General features: G+C 38.2%; 1 protein-coding gene across 2 annotated transcripts in view; it reads left to right on the top strand.

The window, feature by feature from the left end:
• Positions 1-18,683, top strand: part of cep112 (centrosomal protein 112) — a 213,735-nt gene that overhangs the window by 151,314 nt on the left and 43,738 nt on the right. For both annotated transcript variants that reach the window (XM_049468124.1, XM_049468123.1), the window contains 2 exons: positions 7,633-7,695; positions 16,964-17,113. In XM_049468124.1, coding sequence (XP_049324081.1) covers positions 7,633-7,695; positions 16,964-17,113 — 213 coding nt within the window. The remainder of the gene's footprint in view (positions 1-7,632; positions 7,696-16,963; positions 17,114-18,683) is intronic.

Here is an 18,683-nt window from a genome sequence, read left to right as displayed (position 1 = left end):
ATGGGGGGTGGGAGATGTGCTTTCCTCAGTCTCCGCAGGAAGTAGAGGCGCTGCTGGGCTTTCTTGGTTATGGAGCTGGTGTTGAGGGACCAGGTGAGGTTCTCTGCAATGTGAACACTATTTATTTCTAAATAGTAAATAGTATTTCTAGTAAATTTATGTTTTTGTATAACTTTTATATTACCTTTTTTTGTTAAGAACATAAAACTCCACATGTGTTCATTCATAGTTTTGATGCTTCAGTGAGAATCTACAATGTAAATAGTCATGAAAATAAAAAAAAACACATTAAAAAAGAGAAGGTGTGTCCAAACTTTTGACCTGTAGTGTATACATGCTAACTAGTTGCCGTTCCTTCTAGATTTAACATTATAGGAAGTTTTCACATCTGTAGTTGTTTTTTCTGGTCTGAATCAGTTTAATTCAGTTTAATTTTATTTAATTTTATTTATACAGAGCTTCTTTTGTACGACAAAAGTTGTAAAACTCCCTTATATTAAGAGTAAGAAACTTTAGGAGGAACTAAAGCCCAATCCCATTTCACCCCTTGACCCGACCCCTTACCTCTACTCCTTCTTTTCTAGTGTAACTCTTTCTTTAGAACAGAGTTAGACGGGTAAACGAGTGAAATTCTCCTCTTAAAGAATTAGGAACCCTTTAAAAGCACCCTATACACTATCAGGAGCGCTAAAGTTCAGTAGCCTATCCCTTTTTAGGGCATTGTATGTCTTAAGAAAGGGGGGAGATGGTGCAGAAATTAATTATTATTGTCAATTTCCTAATTTCTCTGTGATAAGGAGCTGAAATCAGCTTTAATTAGCTTTTATTTTATTCTATTTGTCAGTTCCACCTTAAATTCTGCAGCCCCTGCCGTCTGTTGCACCATTTAAGGTGGAATGGGAAAGTTAGCTAGCTAACTACCTTCTGAGACAAACTACAAGCGATCTTTTTTATGCTTATTATGAAGAATTTGGCCACAAAACATTGAAACTACACATTAAACTATAATATAGTAATATAGTGCTGAAAGATGAATACTGAGAAATTACGAGAGCACTTCAGTTTCTGAATCAGTTTCTCTGATTTTGCTATTTATAGGTTTATGTTTGAGTAAAATGAACATTGTTGTTTTATTCTATAAACTACAGACAACATTTCTCCCAAATTACAAATAAAAATATTCTCATTTAGAGCATTTATTTACAGAAAATGAGAAATGACTGAAATAACAAAAAAGATGCAGAACTTTCAGACCTCAAATAATGCAAAGAAAACAAGTTCATATTTATAAAGTTTTAAGAGTTCAGAAATAATCAATATTTGGTGGAATAACCCTGGTTTTTAATCACAGTTTTTTTTCATGCATCTTGGCATCATGTTCTCCTCCACCAGTCTTACACACTGCTTTTGGATAACTTAATGCTGCTTTACTCCTGGTGCAAAAATTCAAGCAGTTCAGTTTGGTGGTTTGATGGTTTGTGATCATCCATCTTCCTCTTGATTATATTATAGAGGTTTTCAAATTTGATAAAAGCTCCTGCCTAAAAATGTGATGTTTCGTGTTTCGTGTTTCTCTCACTGCTGTTTTATAAACCTGGCACCAAATATGAAAAGCAGATTGTAAAGACGACAACTGTAATACAGGACTGTCTGCACCTGTATAGTATCCAGCATGTAGCACCTGAACCAGCTCACGATTCAGCGCTGACAGCAGGGATTACACTGAGGAGTCTCTTCAGAGAATCACTGTAAACACACTTACCTTTCACACCAGCACACTGTCACCTGTCACTCTGCACCAGCTCTGACCTCAACTTTCACTCTTTATTTTATTTATTTTATTTTATGACAGTTTATCACCAGGTGCTCTCACTCTAAAACTGTGCCACTGCCAAATTGTGTTGTGTACAGTAGTAAAGTTGTAGTAAAGTGGTATTAGTGAATATAGTAACTCTGTATTGTAGTAGAGAAGTGGGCGGAGCTTCTTCTGGTCATGGTGATCATAAGGCTTGTGTTGTGTTCAGTAGTAAAGTTGTAGTAAAGTGGTATTAGTGAATATAGTAACTCTGTATTGTAGTAGAGAAATGGGCGGAGCTTCTGGACAATACAATACTGTGCAATAGAGTTACTATATTCACTAATACCACTTTACTACAACTTTACTACTGTACACAACACAAGCCTTATGTTCACCAGGACCAGAAGAAGCTCCGCCCACTTCTCTACTACAATACAGAGTTACTATATTCACTAATACCACTTTACTACAACTTTACTACTGTACACAACACAAGCCTTATGTTCACCATGACCAGAAGAAGCTCCGCCCACTTCTCTACTATAATACAGAGTTACTATATTCACTAATACCACTTTACTACAACTTTACTACTGTACACAACACAAGCCTTATGTTCACCATGACCAGAAGAAGCTCCACCCACTTCTCTACTACAATACAGAGTTACTATATTCACTAATACCACTTTACTACAACTTTACTACTGTACACAACACAAGCCTTATGATCACCATGACCAGAAGAAGCTCCGCCCACTTCTCTACTACAATACAGAGTTACTATATTCACTAATACCACTTTACTACAACTTTACTACTGAACACAACACACGCCTTATGTTCACCATGACCAGAAGAAGCTCCGCCCACTTCTCTACTACAATACAGAGTAACTATATTCACTAATACCACTTTACTACAACTTTACTACTGTACACAACACAAGCCTTATGATCACCATGACCAGAAGCTCCGCCCACTTCTCTACTACAATACAGAGTTACTATATTCACTAATACCACTTTACTACAACTTTACTACTGTACACAACACAAGCCTTATGATCACCATGACCAGAAGAAGCTCCGCCCACTTCTTTACTACAATACAGAGTTACTATATTCACTAATACCACTTTACTACAACTTTACTACTGTACACAACACAAGCCTTATGATCACCATGACCAGAAGAAGCTCCGCCCACTTCTCTACTACAGTACAGAGTTACTATATTCACTAATACCACTTTACTACAACTTTACTACTGTACACAACACAAGCCTTATGATCACCATGACCAGAAGAAGCTCCGCCCACTTCTCTACTACAGTACAGAGTTACTATATTCACTAATACCACTTTACTACAACTTTACTACTACTGCACACAACACAAGCCTTATGTTCACCATGACCAGAAGAAGCTCCGCCTACTTCTCTACTACAATACAGAGTTACTATATTCACTAATACCACTTTACTACAACTTTACTACTGTACACAACACAAGCCTTATGATCACCATGACCAGAAGAAGCTCCGCCCACTTCTCTACTACAGTACAGAGTTACTATATTCACTAACACCACTTTACTACAACTTTACTACTGTACACAACACAAGCCTTATGTTCACCATGACCAGAAGAAGCTCCGCCCACTTCTCTACTACAATACAGAGTTACTATATTCACTAATACCACTTTACTACAACTTTACTACTGTACACAACACAAGCCTTATGTTCACCATGACCAGAAGAAGCTCCGCCCACTTCTCTACTACAATACAGAGTCACTATGTTCACTAATACCACTTTACTACAACTTTACTACTGTACACAACACAAGCCTTATGTTCACCATGACCAGAAGAAGCTCCGCCCACTTCTCTACTACAATACAGAGTTACTATATTAATTGAATCTTTCTACTGAATGTAGATGGATGATCACAAGCCAAGAAACCAAGAAGAAACTGAACTGCTTGGGTTTTTTTTGCACCAGGAGTAAAGCAGTGTGTAAGACTGGTGGAGAAGAAATTATTTCTGAACTCTTAAAATTTTATGAACTTGTTTTCTTTGTTTGCATTATTTGAGGTCTGTAAGGAATTTGGAAGAAAAGTTTATAGAATAAAAACAACAATGTTCATTTTACTCAAACATATATATAAACCTATAAATAGCAAAATCAGAGAAACTGATTCAAAAACTGAGAAAGTGCTCTCATTTTTTTTTTTATCCAGAAATGTACATGTAGAAATTTCGTTGTTTTTTCTGTTTTTTTGGTTTGTTTTTTTCTTTTGGCATCTCTTTCTTTCTCTCTCTCTCTCAAACTTATTAATTTCTGTCGACTGGTTCCTCTGCCATTTGGAGATACACCAAATCCCATTATTTTTGGTCATGGATTACGGCAGGCGAAACAGTGCGGGAGAGAGGGATGATCAAAGAGGCGTCGCTCTCACCTCTGAGTGGCAGATCGAGGGAGGGAAATGGGGCTTAATAGCAGAAAATCAGATTTAGAGCAGGCAGGCATGTGGATGGATGTGGTGATTCTGTTTCTCTTTCTTCTGTAGAGATGAAAGTTTGGGCTGCACCCCCCCAACTCTTTTTTATATTCCAGTGGGGCTGGGTTATTTATGGCAGCAAGTGTGTGTGTGTGTGTGTGAGACGGAGATACTGCCACAGACTGGCAGTGTGGAGCTGTTTTCAGAGCAGTGTGTGTGTAGTAGAACATTGTGCCAGGCTCTGTCGGCTCTCAGAGATACTGTTCGTTATACCGCCGCTATGTGTTCCTCAGAAAAAAGCTCACCTGGTACAACCCGGCAGAACAGTACTGAAGGTCCAGATCAGCAGACGAAACTTCTGACTTCAGTTTTTAACTTTAAACTGACTTGGCGTATTTTTCAGACTTTAAAAATCCTTTAATTTTCCCAAAAATCTATAATTCACCTTATTTTTTATAATTCTACCAGTCAGATATTAGGAAGCAGTAAAAACACTCCACACTTAAATTTTCAGTGAAGCGCAGCGACTTTGGTGGTTCTGATACAGCAGCTCACAGACGCAGCCTTGTGCTGATCCACATCACCCTAGGAGTAATGAGGGGAAAGTACCCAGTACCCACCCTGAGAGAGTAAAAAGCCAATTGTGCTCTCTCGGGGCTCCAGCAGCTGATGGCAAGCCGCATGACCGGGATTCGAACCAGAAATCTTCCGCTCTCGATCTGTTCTTGCAAATGAGCAAGAGTGAATGAGCAGCTCAGTTTCCTCTGCTGAGAAGCGTTTGTTGAACACGTCCAGGTAGCTGCACCGTTACAATAGCAATCCACCAAATCCGTCAGAGCTCACCTGATTCTTCTTTTCAAGAGAATGATGAGCAAGAGACTCTCTGATTGGTTTATTATTTCACACTACACCCAAAATTAACCACACCTATGATTAATTCAAATAATAAGAACATGACTTTTGCTTTGTATTTTGAGACGCTCAAGGCTTGTGTACTTTTCCCGTCGTTACGATAGCAAAGTCACACTGAAATGCCCTTAAAAGGACCCTTGAAATCTTACAAGAGTTACAAATCAGGCCTCTCTTTTTTGCCCCCTAAACTTGAAAGGTAAAACAGACCCGGCACTCATCAGTGGCTTTAATCACGGCAGCAGATGGTGGCGGCCGCTGTTGGGTGGCGGTAGATAAAAGGCTCTTTCAGAGTGGCAGGCCTCTCAGCCGTCATCTCTTATTGATTGTTTAATCTGGGCTTTTGTAGTGCCGACCCGGCACAGCCGCCCCGCGGGTCATCAGACGAGAGCGCCGGCAGGAGCGCCGGCCTCCTTAAGGCCAATAAAGCCGGCAGATGTGCTCCTAACCTGACTTATGAACCTGTGATGAAAAACAAGCTATCAATCAATCGGTTTTTATTAATCAACTTTTATTTTAAAATAACAGTAAATAAAAGATAGAAATAGATAAAAATAGAATTAGAATTAGAATAAAGAAAATATTAAAATAATACTTGGTTTAATTGATAAGAAATTAAGAAAAAGTGAAGATAAGGTTAATACAAAAAAAGAGTTAAAATTAAGCTAAAACTAACTTTTACGTAAGACGACAATAAAAATACAAAAATAAATTAACTAAAAAAATTAAAACAATTAACCAAAATAATTAAAATAATAATAGTAGTAATAATAAGTAAATAATAAGGAAATAAAGAACTAAGAGAATAACTAAAATAAAGTTAAAATATAGTTCTATAGTTCCTGAAAGTGCAGATTTAAAGAAAGTTGGGGGTAATTTAATGATTTTATTCAGTGCAACAGAGGGAGCTCTTGCTCCCCTTCCCGCCTGAGGTGGTCCTGATGAGTACCAGTTTCACCATCATTCTAATGTTTTAGATGGCATGCAGGTGACTGTTAGGCAGGTGATCTACTGAGGTAAATGCTGAACCACGGCTCATTCAGCATCTACAGGACTACTTTCCATCCTGTTATATATTAAATATTAGCTTTTTCTATAAATGTCATCTCTATTAGACTTTACAAACGCATTCATAACATATTATAATGCATTCATAAGGCATTATAAACATGGCTATAAATATTTATAAAATTGCATAACCTATTATAGCCATGTTTATTAAGCATTATTAGGCTGTGCTCATAATATATATGTTTAAATTGTATAGATCTAATATTAATAATCTAGTCCCACAATGAAAGTCTGGCACTTTACTTAGAGCACACAAAGACCTGTTATAATACATTATAATTGACTATTACTAATATTATATTCAAGACAAGAATAATAATTTATGAGTGGTTAAATATATATTTATAGGATTATTGAGGGTGTGTTTATAAGTTATTATAAGCTATAAGCTATTAATGCATTATGGATGTATAATAATGTGCTATGAATATGTTTATAGAGTCTTATAGAGATGACATTCATTGAAAGTGTTTAAGTTAAAGCAGGTGCATTTTTAATGTATGTGTTTGGGGGAGGCTAATTTTAACTACAAAAGTTAAAAAAGACTTAATTTATAGTTTATAGTTGTATGAATCTATCTACCAATAGTTTATTCTTTTATCCATCAAGTGGAATTCATTATTTTACAAAAGCAAAAAAAAGAAAAAGTTCTGGGTGAACTAATATTTTATGTTAAATGTGTTTAAGATCCAAACGAATAGTAATAAAAATTCATAAATTCAGATTTAATGGCAGTGATGCAGCGAAACCCCAAATGTCCCAACAGGAAAAGTTCAGTTCATGTATGTACAGCACCTGCCACAGGGCCTGCCACAGCACCTGCCACAGCACCATTTAGAGCACTAGCCACAGGGCCACAATACAGGAAACAGGGCCAGCCACAGCAGCAACCACAGCACTAGCCACAGCACTAGCCACAGCACCAGCCACAGGGCCTGCCACAACATCAGCCACAAGATGTGCCAGGACACAGGGCCTGCCACAGCACAGGCCCTGCCCCAGCACCAGCCACAGGGCCTGCCACAGAGGTCACAGCAAGTTTTTGAGTGCATTTACTACCAGCCGATCTGATTTCATGCCTCTCTCTCTCTCTCTCTCTCTCTCTCTCTCTCTCTCTCCCTGTATCTCTCTCTCTCTCCCCCTGTATCTCTCTCTCTCTCTCCCTGTATCTCTCTCTCTCTCTCCCTGTATCTCTCTCTCTCTCCCCCTGTATCTCTCTCTCTCTCTCTCTCTCTCTCTCTCTCTCTCCCTGTATCTCTCTCTCTCTATCTCTCTCTCTCTCTATTTTCTCTCTCTCTTTCTCTCTCTCTCTCTCTCTCTCTCTCTCGTTTTCTCTCTCTCTCTGCAGATGAACAGTCGTTTGAAGCAGCTGGAGAGAGAGAACAGTCAGAGGGTTGCCAAGTCTGCGCAGGTAAACCCCCCCTCCTCCAGCAGTATAGTGTCTGTATTGAGAGGATTATACAGACAAAAGTCCTGAGGGGAGAAACTCCTCCGGACTGAAGTGACGCACCTGAACAAACCCAGCGTACCTGTTCACCAGCCCTGGCACCACGCCAGCACACTGTTCTGACGGATCAGTTCAGAGGAAGTAGAGGTGAACAGTTCACAGAGCTGTTCCACAGAAAACATCTCATCTCATCTCAGACAAAATATAAGCATTACATTTACATTATATTTACATTATATTGGTATTTTCATTAGCCGTAATTACCCCTTAATGCCAAACTCCCAAAACTCCCAAATCCAAAACTCTTTCTTGTTCTCTTTCACAACTTCACTTCAAGACCCCAACCCAACTCAAACTCAACCCAACCCAATCCAACCCAACCCAACCCAACCCAACCCAACCCAACCCAACCCAACTTAAACTCAACTCAAATTCGACCAAACACAACCCAATTCAACCAAACTCAACCAAACACAACCCAATCCAGCCAAACTCAACTCAAACTCAACCAAACACAACCAAACCCAATTCAGCTCAGCTCAGCCCAGCCCAACTCAACCCAACCCAACCCTAACACAACCAAACACAACCCTAACAGAAACAAACACAACCCCAACTCAACCCAACCCAACCCAAACTCAATCAAACACAACCCAACTTAACTCAACCCAACGCAAACACAACACAAACACAACCCAACTCAAACTCAGCTCAACCCAACCCAACTCAAACTCAACCAGACACAACCCAAACACAACCCAACTTAACTTAACCCAACCCAACTCAAACACAACCAAACACAACACAAACACACCCCAACCCAACTCAACTCAACCCAACCCAAACCAACCCAATCCAACCAAACTCAACTCAACTCAACCCAACTTAAACTCAACCAAACACAACCCAAACACAACCCAACTTAACTCAACCCAACGCAAACACAACACAAACCCAACCCAACCCAACTCAAACACAACCCAAACACAACCAAACACAACCCCAACTCAACCCAACCCAACTCAAACTCAACCAAACACAACCCAACTCAACTCAGCTTAGCTCAACCCAACCAAACTCAACCCAACTCAACCCAACTCAGCTCAACACTCCCAACCTAACACTCCTGTTATTGTGGAACTGGCACTCATCAGGACTGCCCCAAGAAAAGGAAGTGTAAGTGTTTCCTCTTTTGCATAAGATAAATTTGTTTACCATCTAAATGCTTCAGAGTAGGGACATGCCATATTGCATCGTACGCAATAGTATCTTATCTGTAATATTGTAGTATTGTAATGTGTAATTATGTAATATTTTCTGATTATCACATCAGGGTACTACTTTTTTTACTGTTTTTATCAAAAGAAAAATTTGCACTCAGGTTCTCATTTTCATTCTATATCTACTAGAGACAGATTATATCTGTCCAGTATCATTTATTTTACTTTATTTTATCCCGGATATATGGAGATATTTGGAGACGTGCATTACTATTAGTATCATGACTGATCATTCTGGATCACTGACTTTTACTGTTACAAATCTGATACAATTCTTGTATTTTATTATTATTATTTTTTTATATCTCAGTATCTCAGCCCTATCATATCATATTATATTGTATGCAATTATAAATGTTATTTTTTGATTCAGTGGGTCCCACTTTATAATAAGTGTCCCTAAGTACTATGTAGTTACACGGTAACAATCTATTAACTACAGTGTAACTACTGATGAAGTACACATTGTTACAGATTAACTACAGAGGAACAGGTTATGTAATTAAGTGTAATCACACTTATTATAAAGTGGGACCATTCAGTGTTTTCAAATCACCAAGAGTATCGTTATCATGAAAATACCATAAAATATCGTGATATTATTTTAGGGCCATATCGCCCACCCCAGAGAGTGTACTTCAGAGAGTGTTTAGGTTTGTTTAACTGGTTTATTTAGCTCTTATTGAAGCTGATCTGGGAGGAGCTGTTTAATCAGCCTGTTTTCTACAGTGGATCTTCTCTTTTAGCGTCTCTTTTAGGATCCGGGCTGCAGAGAGACTCCCAGCCTAAACAGCGGCTGCCAAATTACAGAAGGCGAGTCGAGGCAATTACAGTCAGAAGGGCCTAAATATCAGAGGGAAGATACAGGAATAACAAGAAAGGAGGGATGAGTGTGTTTCTCCAGGCTAAAGACTGGATGCAGGAATCTATATGGCGGAATAATTATTACGCAGAGATCTGATGTTAGCGTAATAAAGGGCCGTTTGTCTCTTTCATGTGGTCCACCCACTGCCTAAATAAGCCTAATCTCTCCCTCTGTGGCCAAACTCTGCACTTCCTCCTCCCACACAATAAACCCATTCCAGTCCCATCCTACTCCTACTCCTCCTCCTGCTGCTGAAAACCGACGAATTTACGCAATAAACATGTATCTGTACGGCCTAAAGCACCGGGATGCACTCGCCTTTACTGTGTTTAGAGTCTAAACTTAGTGTGAATTCAGACTGGAGCTGTTTAAACACACAGCATCTCACTTTCTTAACCACTATGAATTTTTCTTATATATTTTTTTATATTTTTTTATTTTATATATATATATCTTTTTTCTTTTCTATTTAATCAAAAGCCACATGAACAAATGCAGAACATAACAAAGCAAACAAAACACATTTTATATGCATACAACTCTGGAAAAAAAATGAAGAGCATTTGTCATTTAGAGCATTTATTTGCCGAAAATGAGAAATGGCTGAAATAACAAAAAAAAAAAAGATGCAGAGCTTTCAGACCTCAAATAATGCAAAGAAAAACACAAGTTCATATTCATAAAGTTTTAAGAGTTCAGAAATCAATATTTGGTGGAATAATCCTGGTGGTTTTTAATCACAGTATTTAATTCATGCATCTTGGCATCATGTTCTCCTCCACCAGTCTTACACACTGCTTTTGGATAACTTCATGCTGCTTTACTCCTGGTGTAAAAATTCAAGCAGTTCAGTTTGGTGGTTTGATGGCTTGTGATCATCCATCTTCCTCTTGATTATATTCCAGAGGTTTTTAATTTGCTAAAATCAAAGAAACTTATCATTTTTAAGTGCTCTCTTATTTTTTTTCCACTTTCCGCACTTGTTCGTCCTAAGATAAAAAATGTAAAATTAAAATACTAGTATAGACTTTTATTTTTGAGGGAGAAGAAGCCAATATTGGGTGCTAGAATAAAGAATGCATGATAAACTGAATAGAGAAACTTTTTTTACTTTATTATAAACATCTTGCAACAGCTTTGGTCGTAAGGATTTCTGAATTACCCTCAATTTGCTAAGCGTACAAGGGTGTTTTCACACCTGTAGATGCTTTCTGTAGTCTCTATAGCCTTTGCTATCATAACGACGGGAAAAGTACACCTGGTGCTGCTCGAAATGCAACGCAAAAGGCATGTACTAATTCTCTTAATTAATCATGGGTGTGGTTCATTTTGGGCCTAACGTGAACTAAACCAATCAGAGTGTCTCTTTTGATCATCATTCCCTTTAAGAGTCAGGTGAGCTCTGACTTTGGTGGATTGCTATTGTAACGGTGCAGCTACCTGGACGTGTTCAACAAACTCTTCTCAGCAGAGGAAACTGCTGGTTGACGCTGTGAAGGAGCTCCAGCAGCTCATTTACGGGAACAGCAATGTTATTTTATTTACTATTCTGTTTATTGTTGATGTAAAAGTTGGGTTTTTGCACTTGTTGCCAAGATAGCAATGAACGTTTCCAGACCACCACACCCATCAGTGTAGATATATTCAGAAGCTCTACTGCTATTTAAACAACTTTTCAATGTTAATGTGTAATCTAATTTAAAATACTGTATATATATATAATTCTGAAGATGTGTTTAAGCAGGCTATCTACAGCTCTGTCTGCAGTAAAGAGCTCTTGTGTAAATAAGCCATGGTGCTCCGCCAACGTCTACATCCACATCCCAGTGAACTTAAACGGGTGTTTAGGAATAATTGAGTACAGGCCAGTTTACAGAATCCAGCTATTACAGCCATACCGTACTGAGTTCAGCGAGTTCACTGAGTAAAAAAAAAAAAAAAAATATATATATATATATATATATATATATATATATATATATATATATATATATATATATATATATATATATATATATATATATATACTATACAGCTAACCAGTAATAATCCAGAAACCAACACAACAACTTAATCAGCAACAATTAAGACCTAACTTTATCTTTCCTAGACGTCTCTTGGTGTGGAATGTATGCCTTGCCTTAAACCCATTCTTATATATATAATATATATGTTGTATGTATACAGTATGTAATTATATCTCATTCTTAACTCTTAAAAGATGAGCAGATGTCTGTTGGTTCATGAATTCCAATTGAGGCCACGGTTTATATGGGAGGTTCTAGTTTAGTTTAGACTCTGTGGTTCCTCTATCCTGGATATAAGATTATGGAGATTGAGACGGTTGGGTATGAAGGTTCTACAGGTTCCATATTCAGGGGTCCTGCGGGTCCTTAAAAAGTTTTAAAATGTCTTAAATTAAAATCCCGGTAATTAAAGTATTAAATTGTCCTAAATTTAATGTAAATTTGCTGCAGGTATGTCATTTTTCAGACAGTGCGTTTAATGCCGGTGGGAAAGCACATACTAACTTTAGCGGTGAGTTAGCTACATTACTGGGAAAAGAACTTCGCTTAACGGAGAGCTAGCTAGCATAGTAACATAACATTAGCGGCGAGTTAGCTACATTACTGGGGAGAGAACTAAGGTTAACAGAGAGCCAGATAACATAATAACATTAGCAGCAAGCTAGCTAACATGTTAACATAACATTAGCGGCGAGTTAACTAAGTTAGAAGGGAGAGAACTAAGGTTAACAGGTTGCTAGCTAATATAATAACATTAGCGGCGAGTTAGCTATATTACTGGGGAGAGAACTAAGGTTAACGGAGAGCTAGCTAATATAATACCGTTAGCGGAGAGTTAGCTAACATGTTAACATAACATTAGCGGCGAGTTAGCTAAGTTAGAAGGGAGAGAACTAAGGTTAACAGAGAGCTAGCTAACATAGTAACATCAGCGGCAAGCTAGCTAACATGTTAACATAACATTAGCGGCGAGTTAGCTAAGTTAGAAGGGAGAGAACTAAGGTTAACAGAGAGCTAGCTAACATAGTAACATCAGCGGCAAGCTAGCTAACATGTTAATATAACATTAGCGGCGAGTTATCTATATTACGAGGGAGAGAATTAAGGTTAGCGGAGAGCTAGCTAACATAATAACATTAGCGGCAAGCTAGCTAACATGTTAACATAACAGCAGCGGCAAGTTAGCTAAGTTAGAAGGGAGAGAACTAAGGTTAACAGAGAGCTAGCTAATATAATACCATTAGCGGCAAGCTAGCTAACATGTTAACATAACAGCAGCGGCAAGTTAGCTAAGTTAGAAGGGAGAGAACTAAGGTTAACAGAGAGCTAGCTAATATAATACCATTAGCGGCAAGCTAGCTAACATGTTGACATAACATTAGCGGCGAGTTAGCTAAGTTAGAAGGGAGAGAACTAAGGTTAGCGGAGAGCTAGCTAACATAGTAACATTAGCGGCAAGCTAGCTAGCATGTTAATATAACATTAGGTGCGAGTTAGCTACATTACTGGGGAGAGAACTAAGGTTAGCAGAGAGCTAGATAACATAATAACGTTAGCAGCAAATTAGCTACATTAGAGGGGAGAGAACTCAGGTTAACAGCAAGCCAGCTAACAATAGCAGTGAGCTAGATAACATAGTAACTTTAGCGGAGAGTAAGCTACGTTAAGTTTTGATTTCCAACACAAGAACTTATTTCTTAACAAAGAAATGATGACTACTTTTTTGGGTCTTAAATAAAGTTATTGTGGTCTAAAAAAAAAACTATAAATTTGACTTTTAAAATGGTGCAGGAACCCTAATACGGATCCTGCAGCACATTTACCCACAGATGTTGTTGCAGCTGGGCCTGTAGATCCTGTAGCTCTACACTCGCCTACACAGCTAGTCTCAGCAGGGTTACAGAAACTATACAGTACACGCAATTGAGATGCACAAGGATGGGACAGGTTAGCCACAATGCTAACAGTCAACCTCTGCAAGTTTAGAGCCACAGTGCTAACCGACAAAACAGTTGAGCTTAGCATGGTTGGAGAAGGTTAGCCACAATGCTAACAGTCAACCTCTGCAAGTTTAGAGCCACAGTGCTAACCGACAAAACTGTTGAGCTTAGCATGGTTGGAGAAGGTTAGCCACAATGCTAACAGTCAACCTCTGCAAGTTTAGAGCCACAGTGCTAACCGACAAAACTGTTGAGCTTAGCATGGTTGGAGCAGGTTAGCCACAATGCTAACAGTTGATCTCTGCAAGTGTAGAGCTGCAGTCCTAACCGACAAAACAGATGAGCTTGGCAGGGTTGGAGCAGGTTAGCCACAGTGCTAAGAGTCAGCCTCTGCAAGTTTAGAGCTGCAGTGCTAACCAACAAAACAGTTGAGCTCAGCAGGTTTGAGCTGGTTAGCCACAATGCTAACAGTCAACCTCTGCAAGTTTAGAGCCACAGTGCTAACCGACAAAACAGATGAGCTTGGCAGGGTTGCAGCGGGTTAGCCACAATGCTAACAGTCAACCTCTGCAAGTTTAGAGCTGCAGTGCTAACTGAAACAAAACAGTTGAGCTTAGCAGGGTTGGAGCGGGTTAGCCACAATGCTAAGAGTGAGCCTCTGCAAGCTTAGAGCCGCAATGCTATTGGACACAACAGTTAAGCTTGGCAGATTTGAGCTGGTTAGCCACAATGCTAACAGCTAGCTTCAGCGGTTTACAGAAACTATGCTAACAGACACAGCAGTTTGGATGAACAGTGGGTGGAGAGGGTTAGCTATGATGCTAAGGTTAGAGCTAAGGTGCTAACAGACAGGCTTTTTACGAGTTCTGCTCAATGCTATCTTACACCAAGAGGTAAACTACCAAAAAGTAGCCTCAGATAACCTTTTCAGAGCAATGCTAATGACTAGATCTAGAAAATAGCTTTTTATCTAGACTGTAAAGACAGTTACTCCAACAAAAGCAGGATAAACTCAGTAATTTGTCCATATATTGCGCGGTATATGTGAGCAGGGCTGCAGGCAGACTGTCGGGGGTGGATGTTTACCTCCGTTTTGTCTGCGATTTGTTTACACGAGTGTTTGTGAGTGTTTACCTGTCAGAACGCTTCCGACGCTCGCTCGCTCGCTTTAGCATAGCTGTCAGAACTCATCTTCCGTTTCATATCCGCAGCCCGAGCATGCATTACATCAGAGATACAAGGTTATGCAATGCTTTTTTTAATCTTTTAATAATAAACATATAGAGAAAAAGATGGAGCAGGACCTCGGAGGAACCGCTAATCGAGTTCAAACCTGTTAAAAAAGATTAAATAACAGATTATTCGGGTCGCTAAAGGGCATTGGAGGATTATACATGTCAGAATTTCACTCTGTAGTTCTGTATGAGTTTCTATACATACTTTATTATTATCCTCCTTATTTTCACAGTTTGGTAATACTCAGAACCCTATACCTTATATCAATTCAATTACATTTTATTTTTATATTAATATATTAATTTATTATATGTGGTCACAGAGCAGCTTTAGATAGATACCAACAGTGGCAAAGAAAAACTCCCTCATAAAAAAATTAAAAAAAAATCTTAAGAGGAACTAAGACGCTAGAAACGTCCAGGTAGCTGCACTGTTAAAATAGCAATCCGCCAAAGTCAGAGCTCACCTGACTCTATTTTGAGGGAATGATGAGCAAGTGATACTCTGATTGGTTTTTTATTAAGTTACACCCAAATTTAACCACACCCATGATTAATTAAGAGAAAATAGTGCATGCCTTTTAGTCATTTTGAGCTGTACAAGGTGTACTTTTCTCGTCGTTATGATAGCAAAGACACAAAGAAGAAAAAATAAGGTTGGCCTATAAAAGTAGCCTCTGAGAGCCTTTTTTCGGCAATGCTAATTAATAGATCTACTCTATTTTTCGCTTAAGGGCACTGGAGGATTATTCATGTCGGAATTTCACTCTGTAGTTGTATAATAATTACAGACTGTAGTTCTGTATGTGTTTCTCTGTATATTTTATTATTATCCTCTTTATTTTCACTCTGTTCTTCAATAATTAGAACCCACAGGATAGAAAACCACCTACTGAAATCTATTCAGTGTTATTTTATTTCTATATTATTAAATTTATATATATTATATGTTGGTACAGAGCAGCTTTAGATAGATACCAACAGTGACAAAGAAAAATGGGGGCTGAGGAACTAAGACTCAGTAAGAGGAACCCATCCTCCCTTGGTCGATCCGGACTGTAATGTATTTTTCAGACTATAAGGTTCTTTTAAAATACTTAAATTTGCCCAAAAATCAACAGTGAGCCTTATATATGGATTTTACCAGTCAGGTATTATCAGCCTGTAGCTAGAACTGCTGGAGCAGTATTAGCATTACCCGCTAACTGAGCTAAGTGCTAGCTCTTTCGTCGCTCATAAGTCAGTATATCAGACTGGAGTCTGCGTGTTTACTGTGTTAAAACAAGCTAGCTAACTCAGGGGTTCCTCAGTATAGCTGTACTGTTGTACAGCATTAGCCGCTAACTGTGGCTAGCCGTAGTTTAAATCTGTAAATATAAGCTTACTATAAATAAATGGAGGCACTTTACTCACCCAAATAAACAGTTTTCAAGAGAGAAATCTGTGTAGATTAACATTAAACACTTGTTTAATGTTTTTTTATTACAGTTTTGTTTACTTAGCTTAGCTTTACTTTACTTAGTTTACTTAGAAATCTGCTGAATTAGAAGGGAAACATAGCGACACCCCTGTTCCTTACTAGTGTCTCATTATGCGGCTTATAATCCAGTGCACAACTGTAACTATTGTCCAGTTTCAAACCAATTCCCTAGCCGCTCTCGATCTGACCCAACTATTAAATATGTTTCTAATGTTTGAGCTAAACGACTGTTCAGCTGTTCAGGTGCAGTTTAACCTGATTTATTACCCAGATAAATACTATAGCTATGAACAAATGCTCTGTATCTTCTGCTTGCGCTATAATGTATATACTCTTTGTGTGTGTGTGTGTGTGTGTGTGTGTGTGTGTGTGTGTGTGTGTGTGTGTGTGTGTGTGTGTGTGTAGGCAGTAGCAGAGCTGCAGACTGCGCTGTGTTCAGTAAAGGAGGAGAGTATTAAGAATAAACAGGCTCTAGAGCGCCAACTACAGGAAGCACAGATGCGGTGGGACGAGGAAAAACGACAACTCAACCGAGATTCAGACAGAGCCAGCAAGGTGAGATTACGTGCACACACACATACGCACACACACACACACACACACACACACACAGTTTGAGTGTAATTTTTCATTTATTTTACACAATAAAACACAATAAAATCAGTGTAACAGCAGTACAGTACATTTTCCATTGATTACCTTCATAACACATACTTATTACACCAGTGACGACAACATTCTCTTTTAAAACCAGGTACGTCTAGTTTTACAGTCCACATATTAAATCCACCACAGGTAAATAGATGGGATTTTTTGGGCGGGTTGAGTTTTGGAATAATGTGATTGTCTACTCTGTGTTTTTAAAAGAAGATGGGTAAAGAGATTTAATTTTGAGATATTAAGAGAAATATATATTATTTTGTTCCAACACATTCACACAACTATTTATCTATCTACCCACCAATCAAGCTCACCGTCTGTTTCCTTAAGGAGCAAGGTTTACCAGGGTTCGTATGGTCATGAAAAACCTGGAAAAGTCATGCAATTTAAAAATTAATCATTTCCAGGCCTGGATTAGTTTTGGAAAAATAAAAATACTCAGAAAGTTTTGAAAAAGTCATGGAAATTTGGCCTACAAATCTTTGTGTTTTCATTTACCGATTGAAAAAATCTATTTTGAGCTACAAATATTAGCTTTAATTCAGTAATTTAGCCCTCAGGATCTGACACACATTTTATTATTAAAGATTGTGTGTCAACATTTTTATCAGATTTATTTTAGACCTACTATATAAATTTTAAATGATAGTTTTAGTTGATTTTGGGTTTTATTGTCCGTGTCTGCACTGATGCTTTAAAAATCATGTGGTCATGAGAATTTGCATTGATGGCCTTTAAAAGTCATGAAAATATCATGGAAATGAATTGATTAAAAAAGTGTATGAACCCTGGTGTACTTTTCCCGTCGTTATGATAGCAAAGACACACTAAAACGCACACAATACACACACAATTACACACACAATAACACACACAATAACACACAATACACACACAATACACACACAATACACACACAATAACACACACAATAACACACAATACACACACACACAATTACACACACAATACACACACAATACACACACAATACACACACAATACACACACAATAACACACACAATAACACACACAATAACACACAATACACACACAATTACACACACAATAACACACACAATTACACACACAATAACACACACAATAACACACAATACACACACAATAACACACACAATACACACACAATAACACACACAATAACACACACAATAACACACAATACACACACAATTACACACACAATACACACACAATTACACACACAATAACACACACAATAACACACAATACACACACAATAACACACACAATACACACACAATAACACACACAATAACACACACAATAACACACACAATACACACACAATTACACACACAATAACACACACAATAACACACAATACACACACAATACACACACAATTACACACACAATAACACACACAATAACACACAATACACACACAATACACACACAATACACACACAATAACACACA

This window comes from Astyanax mexicanus, chromosome 19 (assembly GCF_023375975.1).
Source record: "Astyanax mexicanus isolate ESR-SI-001 chromosome 19, AstMex3_surface, whole genome shotgun sequence".
Classification (NCBI taxonomy): Eukaryota; Metazoa; Chordata; class Actinopteri; order Characiformes; family Acestrorhamphidae; genus Astyanax; species Astyanax mexicanus.
This window is presented reverse-complemented; position numbering and strand designations above follow the sequence as displayed.